At 38.0% G+C, this 27,420-nt stretch overlaps 1 protein-coding gene across 4 annotated transcripts in view; it reads right to left on the bottom strand.

Moving 5' to 3' along the window:
* The window catches only part of ITPR2 (inositol 1,4,5-trisphosphate receptor type 2), a 524,966-nt gene that overhangs the window by 272,971 nt on the left and 224,575 nt on the right, over window positions 1-27,420 (bottom strand). For all 4 annotated transcript variants that reach the window (XM_082419574.1, XM_082419572.1, XM_082419571.1 and 1 more), the window contains 2 exons: window positions 4,281-4,370; window positions 4,035-4,160 (listed from right to left, as the gene is read on the bottom strand). In XM_082419574.1, coding sequence (XP_082275700.1) covers window positions 4,035-4,160; window positions 4,281-4,370 — 216 coding nt within the window. The remainder of the gene's footprint in view (window positions 1-4,034; window positions 4,161-4,280; window positions 4,371-27,420) is intronic.

Below are 27,420 nucleotides of genomic sequence, written 5' to 3'. Positions count from 1 at the left end.
TTTTCCTTTTTCTCTTCGCTTTCTGACCTCCTCTTTTCCCCTCTCTCTTTGTCCCCCTCTTTCTTAACACACACACTCTTAAGTTGTTTCCTTATTCACTGTCATTTTCCAAAGTCCTACAATAAGGTACTTCATTGCTAATAAGAATCTCAATAAGAAACTTAAGTCTCAAAACTCACAAAGAATGCAAAGTTCTCTTTTTAAAAGTGGTCTTTTAACAATATCACTGAAACAACCTAAAATTTTTCTGGGTAGGTCATGTGGTCAGTGTCAGATATACAAAATGGACTCATGTTTTGAGTAATAGTTTATATTCAATGAATTTAATGTTTTCTTTTTTCCTAACCTGAGAGTCTATATTTTATGCCATCTATTAACTAAATAAACTGCCTCGGATCATTAATAGACTCACTTCCTCACATTGAAAATAGGGATGAACTAACCAGACTAATAAATATGTCCAGAAAACTCCATTCCCATCTTGAAAATAGGAAGTTTTTATTTCAAAATCTACTAACATTTTCCTTTATGTGTGTAATCCAGGGATAGTGAAAAGACATCAAAGGAACTTTAGCTGCAGGAACACCCAATTCCCACAGAAAAGCCAGCCACACAGAAGGACATCAGGGCCAGTTCTACTGGAATTGGTGTTTCTTTGAAACTGTCATCTTATGCTTTTGTTTGTTTGTTTCTGAACAATCTAGTTATCAAAACTGAGCAAACCCCAATGGCATTTTTCCCAGAAATAATTCTAACATTTATATGGAACCACAAAAGACCCTGAATAGCCAAAATAATCTTGAGAAAGAAGAGCAAAGCTGGAGATATGCTCCCTGATATCAAACTATACTACAAAGCTACAGTGATCAAAACAGTATGATACCGGCACAAAAACAGACACATATATCAACAGAACAGAACAGACAGCCCAGAGATAAACCCAAGAACTACGGTCAATTAACCAAGGAATGAGCTCTGAGAGAGAGGATGCCACATTGTATGTGATTTTCAGTGATGTGTAGAAAAATTCTTCAACCTTTTATTCAAGCTTTAGGTGATGCAAGTAAAAATCACTTGATTTAGACATTCTGGGCTGGTGAAGAGTGGTGGAAATGCATCAGGAAGGAATGACAAAGGAGGCAAGAATACACAATGGGGAAAAGGCAGCTTCCTCAATAAACAGTGTTGGGAAAACTGGACAGCTCCATGCAAAAGAATCAAACTGGACTACTTTCTCATACTGTATACAAAAATAGACTTAAAGTGGATTAAGGACTTAAATCTAAGACCTGAAACCATAAAACTCTTAGAAGAAAATATGAGAAGTACACTTTTTGACATTGGTCTCAGCAATACTTTTTGGATATGTCTCCTCAGGCAAGGGAAACAAAAGCAAAAATAAACAAATGGGACCTAATCAAACTAAAAAGTTCTTGCACAGCAAAGGAAACTATCAACAAAATGAAAAGGCAACCTACTGAATGGGAGAAGACATTTGCAAATGACATATCCAATAAGGGATTAATATACAAAATATACCAAAAAACTCATACAACTCAACATCAAAAAAACAAACAACCTGATTTAAAAAATGGGCATAGGAACTGAATAGACATTTTTTCAAAGAAGACATACAGATGGCCAACAGACACATGAAAAGATGCTCAACATCACTAATCATCAAGGAAGTGCAAATCAAAACCACAGTGAGATATCACCTCACACCTGTCAGAAAGGCTATTAACAAAAACAAATAACAAGTGTTGGTGAGAATGTGGAGAAAGGGGAACCTGTATGCACTGTTGGTGGAAATGTAAATTGGTGTAGCCACTACAGAAGACAGTATATAACGTTTCCTCAAAAATTAAAAATAGAACTATCATATGATCCAGCAATTCCACTTCGAGTACTTTTCTGAAGAAAACAAAAACACTAATTCAAAAAGATATATGCACCCATATGTTCACTACAGCATTATTTACAATAGTCAAGATACAGAAGCAAACTAAGTGTCCACTGACAGATGAATGGAATAAGAAGAAGTGATATACATATACAATGGAATAATACTCAGCCATAAAGGAATGGAATCTTTCCATTTGTGACAACATGGATGGACCTAGAGGGTATTACGCTAAGTGAAATAAATCAGACAGAGACAAATACTGTATGATTTCACTTACATGTGGAATCTAAAAGAGAAAACAAATGACAAACATAACAAAACAGAAACAGACTCATAGATACAGAGAACAAACTAGTGGTTGCTGGCATCGGGGGGAATGAGTGAACTAGGTGGGGGAGATTAAGAGGTACAAACTTTCAGTTATAAAATAAACAAGTCATAGGGATGTAATATACAGCATAGGGAATATAGTCAATAGTATTGTAATAACTTTGTATGGTCACATCATTTTGTGATGTATAGACATATCAAATCACTCTGTTGTACACCGGAAACTAATATAATATTGTAACTGAATTATACTTCAATAAAAATGTGATTAATAATAAAACAGCAAACCCAAAAACACAAAGTAGTAGTAAAATACTCAACACTACAGTTATACTAAATAGTAGAAAAAGGGACTTGATCACATGTCCAATGCCCATGTTACAATATCAAAGATATAATAATTTGGAAAATAAATACCTTTTTTAAGGTTTAATACCTTTTCCTGCTTTTCAATAATTCTTTTATTGCATTATCTAACCTAGTTTGAATTATACCACCTTATAAATTTACATATTAAAATGTAACTAAGTCAGACAGGGGGCAATCCAGTATGAGAAGTGAAAAGTCCAAGTGGGGAGAGTGTCCACAGAGAGGGGCCTGGCATAGCACATTGGTGCCCAAGAGAGATGAAGAGGGCATCCACCCTTGTGGAGGGGTCAGAGCCTGCGTGAGGTGCAGAGGGCATCCATAAGGAGGAATGGGCAGCAGTGGTGATGGAAGATGAGATGGAGTAAGAGAATAACTATATTCACACACACATATATTCTCTAGATTTGTCTACTTAAAGGGCCTGGAGAGGCAAACCTCCACAGCAATAAGTACATTTAGTTCTCAGAATTTTTCTCCCAAATACCATTCTCCCCCAAATGGAACTGGGGCTTCTTGAATAAATGGCTAATTCCAGAGGTGGAACAAGAAAAATGCAAGGAAGCCTGAAATATTTTAATGTGCAAAAAAGCAAGGAACCACTCGAAGAATGATGGGACCATGTTAGAGGACAGGGCAGCTGGCCTGAAGGGGCTCCATTGGCCAAATCTGGGACAATCAAAATAAACAGTGCTAGAAACCTAATATAACCTACTGAATAAGAGCATCTGTAAGTCCATACTGATAAAAATAAATAAATGAATAAATTGAAAGTTTGATAAAAAAATGGAATGTTTACTTAGTTTCAAAGAACCACGCCACAAAATATTTGTTACAAAGGGAAACTGAGTACTTCACTGATAATCCTGGCAGACACCACCTTAATCAAGTGACCCAAGTAAACATCATCGGTCATGGGGCAAATCAAAATCTCATGCTGCCTGATAGGAAGTGGTGGAAAAAACTTAGTGTTAACTTCTGTTACGTTCCTGCCAAAGATGCATAACTGAATCGAATCACGAGGAAACATCAACTGACCCAAATTAAGGGACAGTCTTCAAAACAGCTGGTCTGTCTTCAAAAGTGTCAGTGTCAAAGAGTTCCAGCATGAGGACATTTAAATGCACATGACACCAAACAGCTCCTGTTTCTGAAGTGTATCTTTTTATCAAACAGGACATGATTGAGATGATGGGAGAAATGTGAATGGCATGTGAGGATTAGGTAGCAGTAGAGTGGGATGCTCTTTCCTGATCTGGAAGGTTGTTACTTGGTTATACTTGTAGGGAATATACACTAAAGGGCTCAGGGGTGGTAGGGCATCAGGTTGGCAACTTACCTGCAAACAGTTCAAGGAAAAAAATTCTTTGTAACTTTGCTATATTGAAATTGTATCAAAATTTAAAAAGGAAAACAGTACCTAAGAACTTACCTTTTCATAGGGTATCTGCAGCAGGTCTAACACCACTGAATGGGCTCCCATATTTTTCAGTAATCGTTGATGTTGATTCCGACACTTTTTATTCTGTACACAGAGTTTACTTAGCCTAATCAAAATCTTTCCAAAGAAGAAGAAAAGCATTAAATATAACATATACAATATTAAATATAATAAATGAACAAAACTTCTTTGCCATGCCAGTATAAACTCATATAGAAATATTTCACATCTGCTGACCTCCTTTACAATCCGGTAGTTGTTGCTCTTATTGCTGTCAATCTGAGGTTTCTTTGTTCCATCTTGCACTGGACTTAAAATGTTTGAGTCCTAAAATAAACACAAAGATGTATGTTATGCCCTATATATCTTCGTAATAAATTTATTTCTTTTGTAATAAATAAGAAATACTTCTTGTAATTATTTTGTGATGAATTTATTATTCAACTTAAATGTTTCCTTCGTATTTTTTATCCCATAAAAAGCTCCTTGGCTTAAATGAGTCATGCAAATGACCACATCCCAACAACAACCAATTATAAGATCTATGGCATTACTAATAATTAATGAGTTAAGTTTAAAAGGAAAGGGTATTACAGGTAACACTATCAGTCTATTTCCTTATGCTAAATGTATCAGACATATCATGACTTTATATTGCCTATAGGAAAAGGAATAGTAAAAATAAAGGGCATAGGAGGCATAATTTAATTATCAGGGATGAACTTCAGGGCAAAAAAAAGACTGAAGGAGCATATCATAACATGATATGTTAAAACACTTCAGAGATGGGAGAAAAAAACACCTTAACCCAAGAATTCTCTGACAGGTTACCATGACATCCTTAAGAGTCATGACTGGGGGCCAACCAACCATGTACAGAATCATGAAAATGAAAAAAAAAATTTCTTTATTTAAAAATAATATTTTAAATTACTAAATTAATAAAGTTTATTAAGAGGACTTGAAACACCAAAAACATTTCATTATAACAACCATTATCTGTAGCAGTACAATAAAAAAACAAATACAGGGAGTTACATATTTTAAATATCAACTATTGGAGTCACCATATGAAAATAAGACATCACTTACAATTTAATACCTGAACATTTATTAAGACTTAATACATTCCTGGTACTAGGCAATGGTGAATAGATATAAAAGAAATAGAAGATATGGTCCTTCCCACAAGAAAATTACAGTTTACCTAAGAAAACAGGGAGAAATATGAAAATAAAGATTTGAACTGAGCAGAATTCACTATTCAAAGAGAGAGACAGAGGCTAGTTATAGCTTTAGACAGCTTTATGAAGGAGGGGAAATTTAAGCTAAGGTCTTGAAAGATGAAAACTACTTAGTTAAGTATGAGAGAGGTGTGGAAGGGCAGGGGGAGACTTGTTAGGCAAAGAAGTCACCTTAGCCAAAGGCACTGTAGAAAGAAAAGCACAACAGTGTGTAGAAAATGACAAGAACTGACAAAGCATGTTGCAAAAGTGGACAATTAGATGGCGTGGGGCCTGACCACCTCCCTGATTTACAACAGGTACAAGATTGCACTTGGGACGAATGTCAAGTTCAACGTGGGTTAAAAAACACCCTAAAGTCCTGACTACATTGAAGGTGTTGGACTCACAGTTAAAGGGGACTCCAATCTAAGCTCAGGAAAAAGTAAAAAATATATGAAGTAAATTGATAAATTTTATTTGTCCCTGTTCTTCCTACTGTGTGCCATGAAAAATCACAAAATTAATGCAAACCAAGAAAGAAAAATATATATATTTTCCTTGCTAGTCAAAGAATTCTGATGGAAGGCTTCAAGCAGGCGAGTGACTTGGTCCATGCAGTGGCATCATCACTGCTCAGTAAGCTCCGTGTTCCTCTTTGACTTCTCTCCAGGCAAATATTGTCCAAGACAGAGGCTCCCAATCTGAACTCCATTTAGCAAGTAACTCTCCTCCCATTTTACTGAGCATAAGGAAATTCCCCTACATGACACTGCCTCTTCTCCATCTGAAAACGTCCAGTATCATCTACAAAACCGTCTACCTTCCCTGCTATGTCTCAGAGAAAAAGAACTTTTGAAGCACGGATTTTTAAATTCCATCTCCCCCTGCCTCTTCTCTCTGCTTCATCTCCATTTCTTGTGCACGAACAGTTTCTACCCTCTACTGATTCTTTCTGAACTCTCTGAAAATATGGCCAAGTTGAGGCCAACCAAGCACTTTCTGTGATACCGCCCATTCTGGGAAGTAGTCTTGCATCTCAGATTACTACCCCCACTAAATTCCTCAAAAGAATAATCTACTGTATTAAAATTCTTTTATGTGTCAATGACTCAATTACTAAAACTGTCTTTAGCATCTGATTCTATGGCTCACTACCATTTCCTTTAAATCTCACTTTGTTTTACTATGACAGGATACTCTCCAAGATTTTCTGACCACCTTATCTTTTTCACTCAATGGAACTGGAACTGCAAAAAGTAAAGAATAAAAACACTGCAAGTATTCAAACTGTTACTGTTTCCTTCCAGGGTTGTGTCATCTATGCTAATAAATCCTAGGAAAGAAATGAAAGCAATCCAATCTCCACCCCAGGTAAATAAAAGAGAAAAAAGAATGGGAGATATTGTCTACAAGACAATAAACACTAAGTGAATCTGAAAAAGTTGTAGAAGAAAATGTAAAACTATATATGTAAGTGAAACCAGTGTAGAAGAGGGAAGGGGCCCAAGTGGCTCATGTAAATATAAACTGTTTAGATGGAAGAGGCTGGAGGTCAGAGCATGAGACAAACAGCGTTTCTATTTGATAGCAAAAATAATTTATTGATGAGAAATAGAAATTGCAAAGCTAGAAATATAATTAAATTTCCTTTTTCTGATCACAAAGGTGAAGGCTGAATTTAAAAAGGCCATATTCATTTTTTTTCTGGAAGAGAAGAAATATTAAAGAAAACCAAGTTTGTATTCCAAGCCAGGACTAAGATGTTACCGAGTCTAAAGACTGACAAAGCTCCTAAGGTGGAAAGGAGATCTTTCTGACATATGTCAACTTAAAAAAAATCAGTCAGAAATACAGGCAAAGCTTTGGCAGATATATTTAAGTCTATTTTTCAAACAATGGGCTGCAAAAAAAGCAACTGTCTTGTTTTAAGAAAAGTAATCTCAGGGAAGATGTACTACATTACAAAAAGTTATCTTCTCTAGTTCTGCCCAAGGGAGGATATAGACAATGCTAAACTTTCTAAGTATGGGAATGATGAAGAAAAATTATTTTAATTTAAAATTGCCAGCAGTCAACAAAAGGAGGCAATGCTGGAGAATTCAATAAATGGCCCCCTTTAATTTCAGAAAATAATTCAATGTAATTAAACCAAACAAAAATATTAACCCACAGAACATCTGGAAGATCCCAAAACAGCGATTGGGGGAATTTAAGAAATATGTAAACTATATAACTACAGTGAGGTTTTGTTTTCTTATGGTGATGCCAAAATTCTCTAAGTAAAGGTGTTCTGAGAGTTCTCCTCCAGAAAGGGAAGAAATTAATTATATTTTTTATATCCTATGCAAATTTGGCCCTACCTTAGTGTCCACATCTACAAAGCCCTGGCTTTATCCTAACAACAAAATATTAGTTATGTGTAAAATGTAGAATTATAATTCATGCAGAGTCCCAGAGCTGAGTAGGCTCAGGAAAAAAAAAAAAAAATGTGTAACACTGAGAACAATGCCATGCTTATAGTAAATATCCATATTATCCTTTTGACAGCAGTGATGAAGAAAAAATATGAAACTCCAAAAATACTTGCACTTTACTGTAATTGTTTCCTATCATCTGGAAGAACTTGAATTTATTTCCTCTAGTGGAATATGGGAACCACTTAGTTAAGTGATTTTATTGAGGTGGCTAGATTTTTAATTGCAGAGTATATACTGTAACATAAAGCAATACATTCAGAAACAACATAGCAAGGACAGTCTAGAAGGGTCTAGAAATTTAGGGAAGAGTCTAGAAATTAGATAGTCAGCATGGCTCTAGACAGACTCAGAGTGAATACCTAAACAAATAGTGGTTCTGAACACAGTGTTGCTCTCAAATTTATTTTGCATCAGGCATGGAAACTCCTTTTAGATCAATAGCAAAAATGATATAAGAAAATAATATTGTATGAACCATATGGTGAACTAAACATGGGCACAAATTAATGAGGATCTGGCTCCTTAACTTAAACAAGGGCAATCACTTTTTTTTAAAAAAAGAACTTTCCAAATCCTACAATGTAGAACTTCCTGCATCTACTACAGCTGTGATTAAAATAGCTCAGTGCATATTTACAATAGCCAGGACATGGAACCAACCTAAACGTCCATCGACAGAAGAATGGATAAAGAAGATGTGGCACATATATACAACATACAATGGAATATTACTCAGCCATAAAAAGAAACGAAATTGAGTTATCTGTAGTGAGGTGGATGGACCTAGAGTCTGTCATACAGAGTGAAGTAAGTCAAAGAGAAAAACAAATACCGTATGCTAACGCATACATATGGAATCTAAAAAAAAACAAAAAAAAGTGGTACTAATGAACCTAGTTGCAGGGCAGGAATAAAGAGGCAGACATAGAAAATGGTCTTGAGGACATGGGGTGGGAGGGCGAAGCTGGAGCAAAGTGAGAGTAGCATGGACATATATACACTACTGAATGTAAAATCGTTGGCTGGTGGGAAGCAGCAGCATAGCACCGGGAGATCGGCTCGGTGCTTTGTGATGACCTAGAGGGGTGGGACAGGGAGGGTGGGAGGGAGGCTCAAGAGGGAGGGGATGTGGGGACATATGTATGCATATGGGTGATTCGCTTTGTTGTGCAACTGAAACTAACACAGTATTGTGAAGCAATTATACTCCAATAAAGATCTATTAAAAATAAATAGCTCAGTGCATGTCTTCTCTTTGTCCCCACCCCAGTGAAGTGACAGGTGTCCCTCCTCAGCAATGTCATCAAGTCAGCAAGACTGCAAAGCGTTCTGCTCACCGTCTGGATTCCTAGCCTTCTCTTCCTGTATCCACTATTTAACTGAATCAGTGGCATCATTTACCAATCACCCTCCTCCCAACTTCAGATGTCAAATGCCATCCTTTTGCCTTCCCACCTCCCTCCGAAACACACACAAAAAATCTAATACTCAGTCTTTTATACTTGACGGACCAACCATATGATAATTTAGTTGAAGCTCTTCCTAGTAAATAGCACCTCCTTCAGACAACTGAATGATAGCCTCACTGTGGGAGAATGAGGTACTTTCTCTCCCTCCCACCTAAGACTAACATCATACACCACCCATTCGGGATGATATCCAGGGGGATGCAGGAACCCTAACATCAGCCTAGATCTACTTATCTGACCTTGCCTGTAAAGCTAATTCAGACCATCATGGGGTCATGGTCGTTTCTGCTTCCCTGGCTGGCACCTAAGGCTGCTTGACGACTTGGTCCAAGATCCACAGTGCAGGGAAGAGGCTGTGTCCACCAACACTGGCCGATAACGTCCCTCCAGATTTCCCTCAACCTAGGCACAAATCCCTGCCCTTCTAGAGGGTAAATGCATATTCTTAGTCTTACTCCAAACCTGTTTTCCTTCCCTTTGTCCTAAGACAAATACAAGCATGGCATTTTCAGATTCGTTTGATGCCATTTTAATGAGTATTTGATGATGTTTAATCAGATGTCCTAGAAAATACCCCAAATCTCTTTGACTATCTATATCTCTGATAAATAAGTAACCAAAAAAGGATGTACCACTGGAGTGCATTCTCTTTGCTTAAAGACATATTCCAGAAAAAAGGGAATGTACTGATGATAGGTATGTTTGATGTAAACTAATAGCTGCTTTCATAGGAGCACAACAGAAACCCACTATAGCACAGCAATGTACAGTACTTTTCCTATAATACTTTCTATAATACTTTATTTATATTATATAATACTTTTAAAATATGCTCCTCACCAGTATTATATGAAATTAGAAAGGATAGACAACCTTTTAGTCAGCAGGGTGACAAAGACTAACAAAGCACTGTGCAGGAAATGAAAACAGTGATATAAATACAGCCCTTACAGACTATGTCTGGTACCTGATGTTACGTGAAGAAAGCATTCTTAGTCACAGTCACCTCAGAGCACAGCCCAATGTGACTGTGAGAGGGGGCTGTATGTACAGAAGGTGAGGGGAAGAAATCAGCACCCTCTCTTCGACTCCCTCTTCAGCAAGCAATCATTAAGGAAACGCTGCTGCCTGGCCCAATGACACAGGTGGTTCTGATTTGAATGAATCAACTTCTATAATTTCCTTGCAAGCCACTCGTTGAGGAAAAAAACATATAGGAAGTTAGAATCCACGCTGCCAACTTATATGAACTTGAGAACAAATGGCAAAGTGAAAAAATGAATAAAATAGTAACTGTCCTCTATAACATGAAAGGAAATAATAAGTTTATGCTAAAACAGCATTAATTTTAAATGTAGGCCAGAAGACAAGAGGGAAAAAGATTCTTATCCTGGAAGTAATTGGAAGAAACAAACTCAGGAGATACAAGCATTACATTTAAGAATTTGCATTACAACCAAATAGAATGAGAATGTGTATAAGTAGCATTTGGCTCAAAGCCAAAAATTAGTTTTCAGATGCATGTCTTGTGAAAGGACTTTAAGTGACACTCATGTGTAGCAATCACCTTCAGTAACATCAGCTCAGACATAAAGGACAGAGATATGTAATGTGATATAAACAAGTAAAATAAATATTCAAGGAGGTTGAGGGCAAAAACAGAAAGTGGAGACAAGAAAACAAATTCCATAAAAGGAAAATTCAGGAAAGCACTCTCCCAAATGAATGGATAAAAGTTCTCCATGCAGTTGTCACAGGGTCCCTCATTGGTCAGATCCTGTAGGAATATTCTGTCTGAAACTCATGTAGTCTTTCTGAACCAAGCAGTGAAGGTTAGACATTCTATCAGTTACTTTTGCCAAGAGTCAGTTAGTCAATCACAAGTTTTGCTGAAGAAACCAAGTCTATATAGAACTATTTCCCTGCTGTGCAGAATCAAAGTACTAACACTTGGGAAAGCACCATTTTCTTTCAAGATATCTTTCTAGAGGGATCAGCCTCCTTGCCTGTTTGCTTCATCAAAGAAAAAAGATCAGAAGTGGTTGGCAAAGAATGGAAACCGAGTTTTGCTTTTAAAGAGTAATGAGATGTGGAGCTAAGAGAAAAACCATCAGACAGGGAAGGGGTGCTGAAAGAGAAGCAGAGAAAAAGCAAAAGAGGGAAGGAAAGGGGGAGGGAGGGAAGGAAGGAAGGAATTCATTCTCTCAGTAAGATAAATCAGCAATCTAAAATTCAAATACCTGTGAGGAAAGTTAATGCTAAGAAAGACAACAACAAAAAAATCAATAATGAGATTATATCATTCCCAGTGAAATGCAATCAAATAATCTGAAAGGACTTTGAAATATAAGTATGTTTAAAATACTCATAGAGATAAAGTGAGGAATAACGTCTCTCACCCCAGGTGGACCCCTCTCTGGTTACCGCTGCTCGGGATGACCCCATAGCGTCACTCGGCAGGGATAAGGGAGAGCTCTACTGGGAAAGGGGGAACTACAAGCAAAGGGCCAGCAGAGAAGAGAAGGAGTGTGCACCCCAGCCTTCCATCACCCCCCAGAGAGGTACGGCTGCTCTGCTGGACACCAGTCTGGGTCTACACTTCTGAGTAACCACCCCTGTCCCTACCTCGTAGCAACTTCTCACAGGGCAAGTTTGAGAGTAACGGGTCAATGGACGTACACAAAACGTCTTAGACTCCAGGCAGTCTGGATTCAGGTGCCTGTTGTTGGTAGGAATTGACCAGGTGCACGAGCTATGAGGCCCACAGAAATGAGAATGCTCCTGCTGAGGGGCAGAAGCCTTAGGTCCCATGAGAAGCCAAATTAGTGCACAGCCTCTTAGGAGAGAAGACGCTGCCCTGCCCCTCACATCACCCCACCCCACCCTGCAAACAGACAGCCAGTTTGTTGCCCAGGCAACCCAGAGTGAGCCCCCAGGGGCACTTCCCAGTTAATTCTGCCCCATACATCACACACCCGTTAAAAGAATAAAAAGTTATGAAGTGAAAACAGGCAGATATGAATCTATAATGCATAGATATGAAAAAGAATCAATCAGAAACCCCGAAAAGGAAAAAACAGTCCTTGAAGTAAAAACTAGATAGATGGTTTAAACATCAGACGTCAGTGAAGACTATAAGTTTTTTTTTTTAAGGATTTTAATTAATTAATTAATTTATTTATTTATTTATATTTTTGGCTGTGTTGGGTCTTCGTTTCTGTGCGAGGGCTTTCTCTAGCTGCGGCGAGCGGGGGCCACTCTTCATCGCGGTGCGCGGGCCTCTCACTGTCACGGCCTCTCTTGTTGCGGAGCACAGGCTCCAGACGCGCAGGCTCAGTAGTTGTGGCTCACGGGCCCAGTTGCTCCGCGGCATGTGGGATCTTCCCAGGCCAGGGCTTGAACCCGTGTCCCCTGCATTGGCAGGCAGATTCTCAACCACTGTGCCACCAGGGAAGCCCTATAAGTTTTTTTAAAAGGAGCAGGCAACCACATATAGGTAGGTAGCTAGATGCAGAGACAAATAAATATAGATATAGAGACACAGAAGCACAATCAGTGTGAAGAAAAATTAACAACCACCAAAATATTTAACACGAGTGGGAACTCTGTGTCCTGTGATGCCCACGTGGCCTGCTTCTCAACTCTTAAGAGGTGAATGAGCACAGAGGGCAATCCTGACTTAACCCACTCGGATATGGTTTCCTGAGTTAATCCCTCCCCTTCCTATATTTAGAAGTCAACACAACATATTTGAATGTGAGGCGCTAGTAACACTACTGAGACAGTCAACTTGTTACACCCCAGCCATCAAGCTTTCAGCAGCAATGGTATAATCTTTTAATGTCGTGGAAGGCAAGTTAATAAAGGGAAACCCTGTAAGATATACTAGGTAATAAAGCTCATAGGTACTAGGGACGCAATGGGCTTACTAGAAGACCAAATCCACCCCAACCTCCCCCTGCTTATACGAGATCAACTTCCATAATGGGATAATTTTGGCTTCTGCTGAGATTTGTTAGTGTTAGTAAATGGATTATCAATTCACATTTATTGCCCCAAGCACACAGAGTTTACCACTGAGGGAAAAAACCACTTTTATGTTATGGGAAACATGTCTGATTACTAAAATGAAGACTTACTTTAATGCTATCTGCTCTTCTGATATCTAAGCAGGCACAAAGACCATTATGAGCTGTTTTAAAACAATGCCAATCATCCTGTGTTTAGAGCCTTTGTAAAGATTTACTAAACAACAAAGGATTATTATCTGATTGGCCTGCCAGAGTACATGCTGCCTGCTACTGGCTGTTTCCATTGATAGTGTGATATATTTCATCCTGTTTACAATAAACTGTCACTATCTCTGGCAGTTGGTTCATTGTATAATGTAGATTATTTGGCTGTGTACAGGTTAGTAACTTTGTAGTTTCTCACTTTTTCTCCTTATGTTAATCTATTATACATGTACCGTTTTCCTGGCTTCTCAATGCACCTACTTGTATACGTTTCTACTGCTGCTTCCCTAGTTCATGCTTACCTAACCTCACACCTGAATTTGGGCAAGAGGCTCTTAATTGGGCCCCTCCTTTAGTCTCTTGTGCTGAACCATCAAATCTTCAAAGGCTCCCGATTTCCCAGCCACTTCAAATACCAATCACTTATACCTGTTGAATTTCTGCTTCTCTCGTGACTATTCTTGAATCACTAACTAACGAAATCCTCCCAATCTTTCAAAACACTGAAGCCTTCTCCAAGTAGTCAGGCCCACACTGACCTCTCCCTTTTCTGTGCTACAACAGTTCAATATTCAATCATACATTTGTCATGCTGTTTTATGTGTGTTAATCTGTGTGTTCGTTCTTTGAGGACAAGAGCCATAGCTCAAATATTAGATTTGATTCTAGATATCAAACTTTCAGAAGGGAAATGAGAAATTCAGGTGTGTACAAAGGTAAGGAAGCATGATGGTGAAGGGATGAAATTGTACTTTAAGCAGAATATTCAAAAGAAGGGCTGTTCTCTGGAGAAAAATGACAGCAAATCAAGTAGAGTAGGTTCAGATATGGTCCACATTGCCTCAATACTAACATCAGTAAACAGACATTACAAGGATAAATATATGAGCTCAAAATAGAGTTTTCTACTTTTAAGAACTGTCAAAAATAGAAAATGTTGAAGTAGAAGTGCAGAGGAACCCCTCTGACTACACAACATTCAGAAGTGATAGATAAAATATTTAAACTATCTCTTTTTAGTAAAAAGAAGGAAACAAATGGAGGCCAGAAACCAGAAAAATACATGAAATGTCCAAGCAGTAATCAAGCATGGACTCATTTGTTGGCCCTGAGGGCATCAGCCCAAGCTGATAACCAACAACTGAGTTTTAACTTGTCTCACACACACAACAGAAAAGAAGCAAAGCCTGAATCCCAAGGAAGATGGAAGGTCTGACCAGAAATCTGCCTCAGGACCAGGAACACCTACAGGAGACACCCACAGTGACGAGCCAGGGAGAAACGTGGCCCATAGAAGAACAAAGGGGTACCTGTCTTGGCTTGGCTTGGTCAAAGCCAAAAACGGGAGAAAACTCTCTTGAGCTCCTATATACAAAGACAAGCCCACTTTCACTCAAGATTTGGGGATAGAATTCCCACTAATAAAAGGGCTCCAGAAGTTCCAAGCCAAAAACTTTGTCTAACATGTTTACAAAATGTCGTATCTCAAAGTGTCTCTATGAGGCAAATGAAATCTTCTCTGGATTAAACACAAACTTCAGAGGACTTCACATATTCCAGAGAATTTAAGTCCATAATACATTTTTTTAATTACTAACTATCTAAGTAAACACATTCCCAAGGACTTCTGCAAGAATAGCACACTTAAAACTGCAAGAGGCCTTCCTATTAGAAAACCACTAGATCCTAGATACAGAACCTATGTTAAGTACATTTCTGGGCTCACTGGAAATGAAGGACAACTCTGAAAGACCCCACCCACCATCTACAATGGAAAACAAGTAACCTGAAACCAGATCAGAGAGTTCCAAGCTTCAGGGCAACATGGTAAGTTTCCCTGAAGGCAAATGCCAGTAGTACTAGGTCTGCAACCCAGAAAGACAAGCCAGCTCTAAGCAAGTGTCAAGTCTGGGGAGCTAAAGCCGAGACTCCTGCCTTTAGACCCGTGTGTGGGAAGGGAGCAATGTGGTCTCAGGCTCACAGCGCCCCCTGGCCATAGGCCAAGGTAATCACAAATACTCTAAGGAGGAAAACATACCGTCTTTCAACCCCCAAAGCCTAAATCCTAAAGATATGAGCTCAAAAAAAAAAAACCTACACCCGAATGTTTACAGCAGCTTTACTCATAATGGCCCCAAACTGGAAACAATCAAGAGGTCTTTCAATAGGTGAATTAGGAGAAACAAACTGTAGTACATCCAGACAATGGAGTATTATTTAGCGATAAAAAGAAATGTGCTAGCGATTTACAAAAGGACATAGAAAAACCTCAAATGCATATTGCTAAATGAAAGAAGCCAGTCTGAGAAAGCTATATACGGTACGATTCTACCTATATTCTGGAGAAGGCAAAACTATACATGAGACAGTAAAAAGATCAGGGGTTCCTCAGGGGTTCCCAGGGGCTCAGGGATTCACAAGAGAGGCACAAATAGGTGGAGCAGAGAGGAATTTTAGGGCAATGAAACTATTCCATATGATACTGTACATAGCATTACACATTTGTCAAAACCCACAGAATCATACAACACAAACAGCAAAACCTAAAGTAAATTATGAACTTCAGTTAATAATAATGTATCAATACTGGCTCATCAATTGCAACAAATGTACCACATTAATTAATGTAAGATGTTAATAATAGAAAACTGAAGGGAGGGGAGGAGAGGATATAAGGGCATTGTACTTTCTGTGCAATTTTTCTCTAAACCTAAAACTGCTCTAAAAACAAAGTCTATTAATAAAAGATATGAGCTCATAATCAAAGATGACCAAATATATAATGAAATATGGAATTAGTATTACATACAGGCTATAAAATAGCCATATGGAATCACAAAAATTAGCAAGCAACAAAAGATGATCAAAAATGACCAAGAAGATTTATTTAGTCAAATTGCAGGTGTGAAAAAGTATAATGGCTGAAATTAAAAGTCAAGAGGTAAAGTGAACTGCAAATAAGACATGCCTGAAGAGCGACTCAGACGACTCTAAGAAATTATTCAAATTCAGCATAAAGTCGCAGGTATGGAAAATATAAAAAGGAAACTAATAGATATGGAGGCAATAATAAGGTTTAACAAACATTTAGTCAGTTTTTTTTTTTAATTGGGTAAATCATATAAATTTATTTGTGGGTGATACACTTTGTATATTATAAATGCACTAGGGGAGACATACCCACAATGATATAAAATAAGTTAGAGCTATTGGTTCTTTTTTTTTCTTTTTAATCAGTCATCAATTTTATACACATCACTGTATACATGTCAATCCCAATCGCCCAATTCAGAACACCACCATCCCCACCCCACCGCAGTTCTCCCCGTTGGTGTCCATACGTTTGTTCTCTACATCTGTGTCTCAACTTCTGCCCTGCAACCCGGTTCATCCGTACCATTTTTCTAGGTTCCACATACATGTGCTAATATACGATATTTGTTTTTCTCTTTCTGACTTACTTCACTCTGTATGACAGTCTCTAGATCCATCCACATCTCAACAAATGACTCAATTTCGTTCCTTTTTATGGCTGAGTAATAGTCCATTGTATATATGTACCACTTCTTCTTTATCCATTCATCTGTCGATGGGTATTTAGGTTGCTTCCATGACCTGGCTATTGCAAACAGTGCTGCAATGAACATTCGGGTGCATGTGTCTTTTGGAATTACGGTTTTCTCTGGGTATATGCCCAGTAGTGGGATTGCTGGGTCATATGGTAATTCTATTTTTAGTTTTTTAAGGAACCTCCATATTGTTCTCCATAGTGGCTGTATCAATTTACATTCCCACCAACAGTGCAAGAGGGTTCCCTTTTCTCCACACCCTCTCCAGCATTTGTTGTTTATAGATTTTCTGATGATGCCCATTCTAACTGGTGTGAGGTGATACCTCATTGTAGTTTTGATTTGCATTTCTCTAATAATAAGTGATGTTGAGCATCTTTTCATGTGCTTCTTGGCCATCTGTATGTCTTCTTTGGAGAAATGTCTATTTAGGTCTTCTGCCCATTTTTGGATTGGGGTGTTTGTTTCTTTAATATTGAGCTGAATGAGCTGTTTATATATTTTGTAGTCAGTTTTAAAATCAGAATTAAAGCACCACTATTCAACACACAGCAAACTTCTCAACAGTAGCAACAGCAGCCAGAAACATGGAAAAATATCATCAGAAGTGGGAGAAAATAACTCTCAACTGATCAAAGGTTTCTGTTTCCAGTTAAAAATAATTTTAAATTTATAGGCAGCTAATAAAATAGCCTTAAAACATATAAAGTAGAGATTAATAGAACTATAGGGGAAACTGATAAACATACCATTATAGTGGGAAATGTCAACAAATCTCTCTCAATTTTTGATACATCAAGAAAACAAAAACTTTTGTGATTAGATAGATGAGTTAAATACAATAAACTAGATTTACTAATCACATATAAGGAACCCTACACGCATTCACATTCTTCTTGAGCCCACATTAAATATTTCTAAAATCTGAAGATATAATAGAACAAAAATTAAGTCTCAATAAATTTTGGATAACTGATATCATCAAAACCACATTCTCTTGCTACAAGTTAATTAAGAATTCAATAACCAAAAAAAGGGCAAATTTTGAGAATGCATTTGGAAATTTAAAAACTCATTTCCAAGAAACTATACTGGGCCAAAGAAGAAATCATAATGAAATTATTTAAATATCTAATATTGAACAACAATAAAAATACCATTTGTCAAAATCCATGGGATGCAGCTCCTTAGAAGGAAATTATATCATTAAATTTTTTAAAAGTCTGAAAAGTATGTCAACATAAAAGGCTATATAGTACAGTAGGATAAATATAATGAAATAGCAAACAAACCCAGGAGCTCAACAAAGCCAAAAATAGATTTGTTAAACGGATGAATAAAGTATATCCAGCTCTGGTGAGATTGTATCTGACATTATGCATTTGTCAAAATCCATAGAATTGTACAACACAAAGTGTGAAATCTAAAAGGAAAAAGAAGAAGAGAATGAAAAAGGGGTATGAGCTACAGATATAGCAGATATTTTAAAAGATAATGAGGGACTTCCCTGGTGGCGCAGTGGTCAGGAGTCCGCCTGTCAATGTAGGAGACACGGGTTTGATCCCTGCTCCGGGAAGATCCCACATGCCGTGGAGCAACTAAGCCCGTGCGCCACAGCTACTGAAGCCTGCATGCCTTGAGCCTGTGCTCTGCAACGAGAAGCCACCGCAATGAGAAGCCCGCACACCATAACCAAGAGTAGCCCCAGCTCACTGCAACTAGAGAAAGCCTGCATGCAGCAAAGAAGACACAATGCAGCCAAAAATAAATAAATAAATTTATTTTTAAAAAAAGATAATGAAATAAGATGAATAAATTTGAAAACTAAAGTATATAGCCAGAAAAATATACAAGTTGACTCCAAATAGAAAATTTTAATGAATTTATAACCTTTAAAAATTAATTACTAGTTAAAGTCTTCCCACAAACTAAATCCAAGGCCCAGGCAGATTTAGAAAAGTTCTACCAAACATTCACAGAAGAGACAAAGAAAGGGAAAGATTGTGTAACTCACTTTGTTACAGAATTAGTTTAACCTTGATACCAACAATTGACAGGAACAGTACAAGAAAGGAAAATTAGAGGCCAACCTCACTGACAACAAAGATGTAAAATCCTGAACAAAATACTAGCAAACTGGATGTAGTACTGTAAAAAATATCACCAAGATACACTTATTCTAAAATGTAAGGTTACTATGGTAGCAGCTCTATTTATGATTCATGTTATTAAAATTAGCAGATTATAAAGAAAAATAACAATCTTGATAGATGCATAAACTGCATTTAATAGAAGTCAACAACCATAGTAAAAATTAGCAAACGAAAAACAGAAGGGAATTTCCTCAATTGGTAAAAGGTATCTACAAAAAAACAAAAGTACCATAAAACTATATTCAATAGTGAAATATTAAAATTATTCCCTTTAAAATCAGAAGCAAAACAAGTATACCCATTATCACCACATCTATTCACCACTGTACTGGAAAATCTTACCAACACAGTAAAGCAAGAAAAAAAGAAATAATAGATGAAAAGATAGTGTTCAAGTTTGAATTATAGCATCACCATGACTTTATGTCAAAAATATTTTTAACCTTAGGTAGCTATACATGAATTGGTAGGACCTAACTACCTGCCCACACAGAATTTAGCTTATCTAAACTGGAAGAGGAAGTGAAATGTCCAATAAACATACAAAAACATGCTCAACCTCATAATAATCCAGCAAAATGAAAATCACAATACGGATAATATACCAAACACACCCAATTATCAAAAATGGAAAAGTGAGAAAACTAGTAGTCATCAGGATGGGGAACCACAGAAACTCTTATATACCCTGGAGGGAGTATCATTTGGTCTTTGGAAAACAACTGGCATTATTTGGTAAAGGTAAACATACCAGATATTAACACCTAAATATATATCCTGAAGGGATGCTTAAACATGTGCATCAGGTGACATTAAAAAGTTTTTTAAGCTCCTTTTGGAAGCAAATTTTCTTTTAAAACATTAGAACTGTAAAGAACAAAAAATGTCCATCAACAGTTTACTAGATAAACATGTGCATAAAATGTAATAATGTATATTAGAGAAAATGAATAAGTCACTGCTATACAACAACAAAGATGGAGGACAAAACATATCTAAAACAGACTAAGTGAAATACTTTTCATTTTGTTAAATGTTTTAAAAATATAGATGTACATGGTAAAACAATTAAGAAAAGCAAGGAAATTATTAACATAAACTCATGATAATGGTTTCCTCTGGGATATAGGGATGGACCACAGAGACTTCTTATTGGTACTATTCTATTTCTTAAGCTAGCTATACATTAATTTCAACAGAATGTTCTACCTCAGGAGGTACTGAATTTCCCATCACAGAAGTTTGTTTTATTTTAAGAAATATCTCACTTAGGTGAGCTATTTAGAGAGAGAACAAATACTACATAGGAAATACACTTGATAACCCTACAAGTATATTTTAATTTAACAAGTATCTTTTAAGATTTCATAATTCTATATGCATCATAGTAAACAGCACACTGTGTTGCACATGAAAACCAATAATAATTATAACAAGCATTCACTGACTGTGGACTTTTGGCAGACACCGACGTCCTTACTTCCTTCTTGCCAGCAGATTTTGATTTCGTTTATCCTTCCCCCACGTAACTCGGGGGAGAGTATCCTAGCCTGCAGAGCATCTTTTATTTAGTCTAAGCTAATCTTATAGTCCATTGGTTTAGAGGTAAACATGTGGTCCTGCTTTGGCCAAGGAGACATGAGATAGAATCTACTAAGGGGCGCCTGGGAAAGGTTTACTTGCTCCTAAACAGGAGACTTAGAAAAGCACAGACATTCTTTTGTAACAGTGTTGTGATGTCTAGGATGCTGCTGTCGTGATGCAACCATGAGAAAGATCAGTCTCAGAAGTAAGGCCACTGGTCCATGATGATTGCATTGAGACAATAAACTAATTAAAACTGGAGCCTCACTTCTTGACTTGTTGGTAGATAACATGTCACCTTGTTGTTTATATTTTCCCACTGAAGCCATATTAACTGACACACCACATGCACAGAGGTTGCTCATTTAATCTTCACAGTAATCGTATGAGCTAAGTACCATTAGTAAGTCCATTGAAAAGACAATGAAAATAAAACTGAAAGAAATAAAATAAGTTGCCCAAAGTCACACATACAGTTAGTGACTGTATACAGCTTCAGACTCTAAAACCTATACTCTTAATACACTATCCATTCAAGGCCATCTTCCTGTGGCTATGAGGGCTGAAAAGAAAATCCCAATAGATCTGAGGGTCCCATTATCTGGCCACAGGCTTCTAAGGTATGAGTCAGTGGTGGCAGCAGCAGTGTTGGCAGTAGCCGAAGCAGCTTCTTCATCTCTGAATCATAGCTATGATTGTTTGACGCTGAAATCAATAGTCCAGTGGCAGCCTCTAAACTGTATTCCTCCAGACTGTTCAAAAATTTAATTCCTTGTATTAAATCACTTCCTGCTTTAAGTACCGAAAATTATTACCATTTGCTGAACTGATAAATCCTGAAGTCAACAAATAAATAAATACATTTCAGCTTCACTGACTTGTATTCCTCTGAAGTCCCTAGAAAAATAGTTTTATAGCCCACATGTAATGTAGTTTTATCTTTAATAAGATGACTATCCTCAGATGACTTATTCATCTTCTTTCTCCCATCAGTACAAACTGTTTATTAAACTGCTATGAGGATGCCATTGATATACACTATAAAAGAGGTTCTTTCTCCACTTTCCCTCATGACTGGGAACTTAAACTGCACACCGGTGACTAACATCCTTCATGGAACATCTCACCTCTACTCTTCGGTGATTTTTGGGGGCAAACTTTTACAAACGCATACTGCATTTTCCTGAGGTTTAGACCTATTCTCTATTAAAATAAAAGAATAAAATGTTCTGAAAGGGGAAGCAACATTACATTTATCCTCTAGAATATTTACAAAATACGTATTTGTAAAAGAAAGAGGTATTCTAACTTCGCGCAAGCATGATACATCTCTAAATAACAAAGTATTATATCAGAAAGTGCAATTTTACATTAAAGGGCCTGGAACTTATCATCAAAAAGACCTGAGTTAAAATCACATAGAGCTGCTTGACAATGAGAAAACCCTTGGGTTTTTTCTGAATTTCAGTTGATTCATGCTCAGAAACGTGATCTTTATAACTATCTCCAAAGTTTGTTGTAACATTTTAAAAGATATACCATGCATGACAGTGTCTGCTATAAGAGTCGGTGTACAGCAAATACTAAATAAATGTTGAAATTTCTCTTATTTCTTAAATATACTATGGAAGAACTCTACTTTAACCAAAAAAAAAAAAAAAAAAGCTTTAGAAATTCTACATTCTACTAACTTACAACATAAAATCACAGAAAAAGTTCCTAAAGGATTAAGTCAAAACTGTTGTGCAGATCAGTGATAATTGGTCCTGAGACAAGTAGAAAGTAGTTACCCACCGCTGAATTTCCCTTTGGAACTTTTTACCATTTTGATGACTCTAATTACCTCTCCCTCCCACTAAGTACCTCCTGCTCATCACCCTGCACTACAAAATACTTTAGGTATTCCAAGAAACAGAAGACTCGGGGTAGGTAAACCTCTCTAAATAGTAATAGTTTATAATCCTGCAGATTAAAATAAGAGCTAAGGAGGACCTTCAAGATGGCAGAGGAGTAAGACGTGGAGATCACCTTCCTCCCCACAAATACATCAGAAATACATCTACACGTGGAACAACTCCTACAGAACACCTACTGAATGCTGGCAGAAGACCTCAGACTTCCCAAAAGGCAAGAAACTCCCCGCATACCTGGGTAGGGCAAAAGAAAAAAGAAAAAAAAGAGACAAAAGAATACAGACAGAACCTGCACCTCTGGGAGGGAGCTGTGAAGGAGGAAAAGCTTCCACACACTAGGAAGCCCCTTCACTGGCGGAGACAGGGGGTGGGTGGAGTGGAAGCTTCGGAGCCACAGAGGAGAGCACAGCAGCAGGGGTGCAGAGGGCAAAGCAGAAAGATTCCTGCACAGGGGATCGCTGCCGACCAGCACGCACCGGCCTAAGATGCTTGTCTGCTCACCGCTGGGGCGGGTGGGGCCTGGGAGCTGAGGCTCGGGCTACGGAGCTCAGATCCCAGGGAGAGGAATGGGGTTGGCTGCGTGAACACAGCCTGAAGGGGACTAGGGTGCCACAGCTAGCCGGGAGTCCGGAAAAAAGTCTAGAACTACCTAAGAGGCAAGAGACCACTGTTTCGGGGTGCGCGAGGAGAGGGGATTCAGAGCACCACCTAAACATCTCCAGAGACGGGCGCGAGCCATTGCTATCAGCTCGACCCCAGAGATGGGCATGGAATGCTAACACTGCTGCTTCAGGCACCAAGAAGCCTGTGTGCAAGCACAGGTCACTATACACACATCCCCTCCCAGGAGACTGTGCAGCCTGCCACTGCCAGGGTTCCGTGACCAGGGACAACTCCCCCGGGAGAACACACAGCGTGCCTCAGGCTGTTGCAACGTCACGCTGGCCTCTGCCACCACAGGCTCGCCCCACATTCTGTACCCCTCTCTCCTCAGTGAGCCTGAGTGAGCCAGAGCCCCCTAATCAGCCACTCCTTTAACCCCGTCCTGTCTGGGTGGAGACGTACACACAGAGGCGGGGCCAATTCCAAAGCTGAACCCCAGGAGCTGTGCGAACAAAGAAGAGAAAGGGAAATCTCTCCCAGCAGCCTCAGGAGCAGTGGATTAAATCTCCACAATCAACTTGATGTACCTGCATCTGTGGAATACCTGAATAGACAACGAATCATCCCAAAACTGAGGCGGTAGACTTTGGGAGCAACTGTAGACTTGGAGTTTGCTGTATGAGACTGACTATTTTCTGATTTACATGCTTATCTTAGTTTAGTTTTTAGTGCTTGTGATCATTGGTGGATTTGTTATTGGTTCAACTGCTCTATTCTTTTTTTGTTTAAAGTACTTCTTTTATTTTTTATTTTAATAATATGTTTTTTAATTTTTTATTTTAATAACTTTATTTTATTTTATTTTTCTTTATTTCCTTTTTTTCTCCCTTTTCTTCTGAGCTGTGTGGGTGACAGGGTCTTGGTGCTCCGCTTGGGTGTCAGGACTGAGCCTCTGAGGTGGGAGAGACGAGCGCAGGACATTGGACCACCAGAGACCTCCTGGATCCATGTAATATCAATCGGTGAGAGCTCTTCCAGAGATCTCCATCTCAATGCTAAGACCCAGCTCCACTCAACAACCAGCAAGCTACAGTGCTGGACACCCCATGCCAAACAAGTAGCAAGACAGGAACACAACCCTACCCATTACCACAGAGGCTACCTAACATCATACTAGGTTCACAGACACCCCAAAACACACCACTGGACATGGACTTGGCCCACCAGAAAGACAGGATCCAGCCTCATCCATGAAAACACAGCCACCAGGCCCCTCCACCAGGAACCCATGGAACCTACCTTACCCACTGGGGACAGACACCAAAAACAACGGCAACTAAGAACCTGCAGCCTGTGAAAGGGAGACCCCAAACACAGTGAGCTGAGCAAAATGAGAAGACAGAGAAATATGCAGATGAAGAAGCAAGGCAAAACCCACAAGACCAAACGAATGAAGAGGGAATAGGCAGTCTACCTGAAAAAGAATTCAGAATAATGATAGTAAAGATGTTCCAAAATCTTGGAAATAGAATGGAGAAAATACAACAAACACTCAACAAGGACGTAGCAGAACTAAAGAGCAAACAAACAATGATGAACAACACAATAAATGAAATTAAAATTTCTCCAGAAGGAATCAATAGCAGAATAACTGATGCAGAAGAACGGAAAAGTGACCTGGAAGATACAATAGTGGAAATAACTACCACAGACCAGAATAAAGAAAAAAGAATGAAAATAATTGAGGACAGTCTCAGAGACCTCTGGACAACATTAAACACATGGACATTTGAATTATAGGGGTCCCAGAAGAAAAAGAGGAAAAAAACGGGACTGAGAAAATATTTGAAGAGATTATAGTTGAAAACTTTCCTAATATGGGAAAGGAAATAGTCAGTCAAGTCCAGGAACTGCAGAGAGTCCCATACAGGATAAATGCAATGAGAAACACGGCAAGACACATATTGATCAAACTATCAAAACTTAAATACAAAGAAAAAATATTAAAAGCAGCAATGGAAAAGCAACAAATAAATTACAAGGGAATCCCCATAAGGTTAACAGCTGATTTCTCAGCAGAAACTCTACAAGCCAGAAGGGAGTGGCATGATATAGTTAAAGTGATGAAAGGGAAGAACCTACAACTAAGATTACTCTACCCGGCAAGGATCTCACTCAGATTCGATGGAGAAATCAAAAGCTTTACAGACAAGCAAAAGCTAAGAGAATTCAGCACCACCAAACCAGCTCTACTACAAATGCTAAAGGAACTTCTCTAAGTGAGAAACACAAGAGAAGAAAAGGACCTACAAAACAAACCCAAAACAATTAAGAAAATGGTCATAGGAACATACATATCGATAATTACCTTAAACGTGAATGGATTAAATGCTCCAACCAAAAGACGCAGGCTTACTGAATGGATTCAAAAAAAAGACCCGTACATATGCTGTCTACAAGAAACCCACATCAGACCTAGTGACACATACAGATGGAAAGTGAGGGGATGGAAAAAGATATTCCATGCAAATGGAAATCAAAAGAAAGCTGGAGTAGCTATACTCATATCAGATAAAATAGACTTTAAAATAAAGAATGTTACAAGAGACAAGAAAGGACACTACATAATGATCAAGGGATCAATCCATGAAGAAGATATAACAATTATAAATATATATGCACCCAACATAGGAGCACCTCAACACATAAGGCAACTGCTAACAGCTGTAAAAGAGGAAATCGACAGTAACACAGTAATAGTGGGGACCTTTAACACCTCACTTACACCAATGGACAGATCATCCAAAATGAAAATTAATAAGGAAACAGAAGCTTTAAATGACACAATAGACCAGAGAGATTTAACTGATATTTATAGGACATTCCATCCAAAAACAGGAGATTACACTTTCTTCTCAAGTGCGCATGGAACATTCTCCAGGATAGATCACATCTTACGTCACAAATCAAGCCTCAGTAAATTTAAGAAAATTGAAATCATATCAAGCATCTTTTCTGACCACAACACTATGAGATTAGAAATCAATTACAGGGGAAAAAACGTAAAAAACACAAACACATGAAGGCTAAACAATACGTTACTAAATAACCAAGAGATCACTGAAGAAATCAAAGAGGAAATCAAAAAATACCTAGAGACAAATGACAATGAAAACACGACGATCCAAAACCGATGGGATGCAGCAAAAGCAGTTCCAAGAGGGAAGTTTATAGCTGTACAAACCTACCTCAAGAAACAAGAAAAATCTCAAATAAACAATCTAACCTTACACCAAAATGAACTAGAGAAAGAAGAACAAACAAAACCCAAAGTTAGCAGAAGGAAAGAAATCATAAAGATCAGAGCAGAAATAAAAGAAACAGAAACAAAGAAAACAATAGCAAAGATCAATGAAACTAAAACCTGGTCTTTGAGAAGATAAACAAAATGGATAAACCATTAGCCAGACGCATCAAGAAAAAGAGGGAGAGGACTCAAATCAATAAAATTAGAAATGAAAAAGGAGAAGTTACAAAAGATACTGCAGAAATACAAAGCATCCTAAGAGACTACTACAAGCAACTCTATGTCCAATAAATGGACAACCTGGAAGAAATGGACAAATTCTTAGAAAGGTATAACCTTCCAAGACTGAACCAGGAAGAAACAGAAAATATGAACACACCAATCACAAGTAATGAAATTGAAACTGTGATTAAAAATCTTCCAACAAACAAAAGTCCAGGACCAGATGGCTTCACAGGTGAATTCTATCAAACACTTAGAGAAGACCTAACACCCATCCTTCTCAAATTCTTCCAAAAAATTGCGGAGGAAGGAACACTCCCAAACTCATTCTATGAGGCCACCATCACCCTGATACCAAAACCAGACAAAGATACTACAAAAAAAGAAAACTACAGACCAATATCACTGATGAATATAGATGCAAAAATCCTCAACAAAATACTAGCAAACAGAATCCAACAACACATTAAAAGGATCATACACCATGATCACGTGGGATTTATCCCAGGGATGCAAGAATCCTTCAATATACGCAAATCAATCAATGTGATACACCATATTAACAAATTGAAGAATAAAAACCATATGATCACCTCAATAGATGCAGAAAAGCTTTTGA

The sequence above is a fragment of the Balaenoptera physalus genome, assembly GCF_965194825.1.
Source record: "Balaenoptera physalus genome assembly, chromosome: 13".
NCBI classification, from domain to species: Eukaryota; Metazoa; Chordata; class Mammalia; order Artiodactyla; family Balaenopteridae; genus Balaenoptera; species Balaenoptera physalus.
This window is presented reverse-complemented; position numbering and strand designations above follow the sequence as displayed.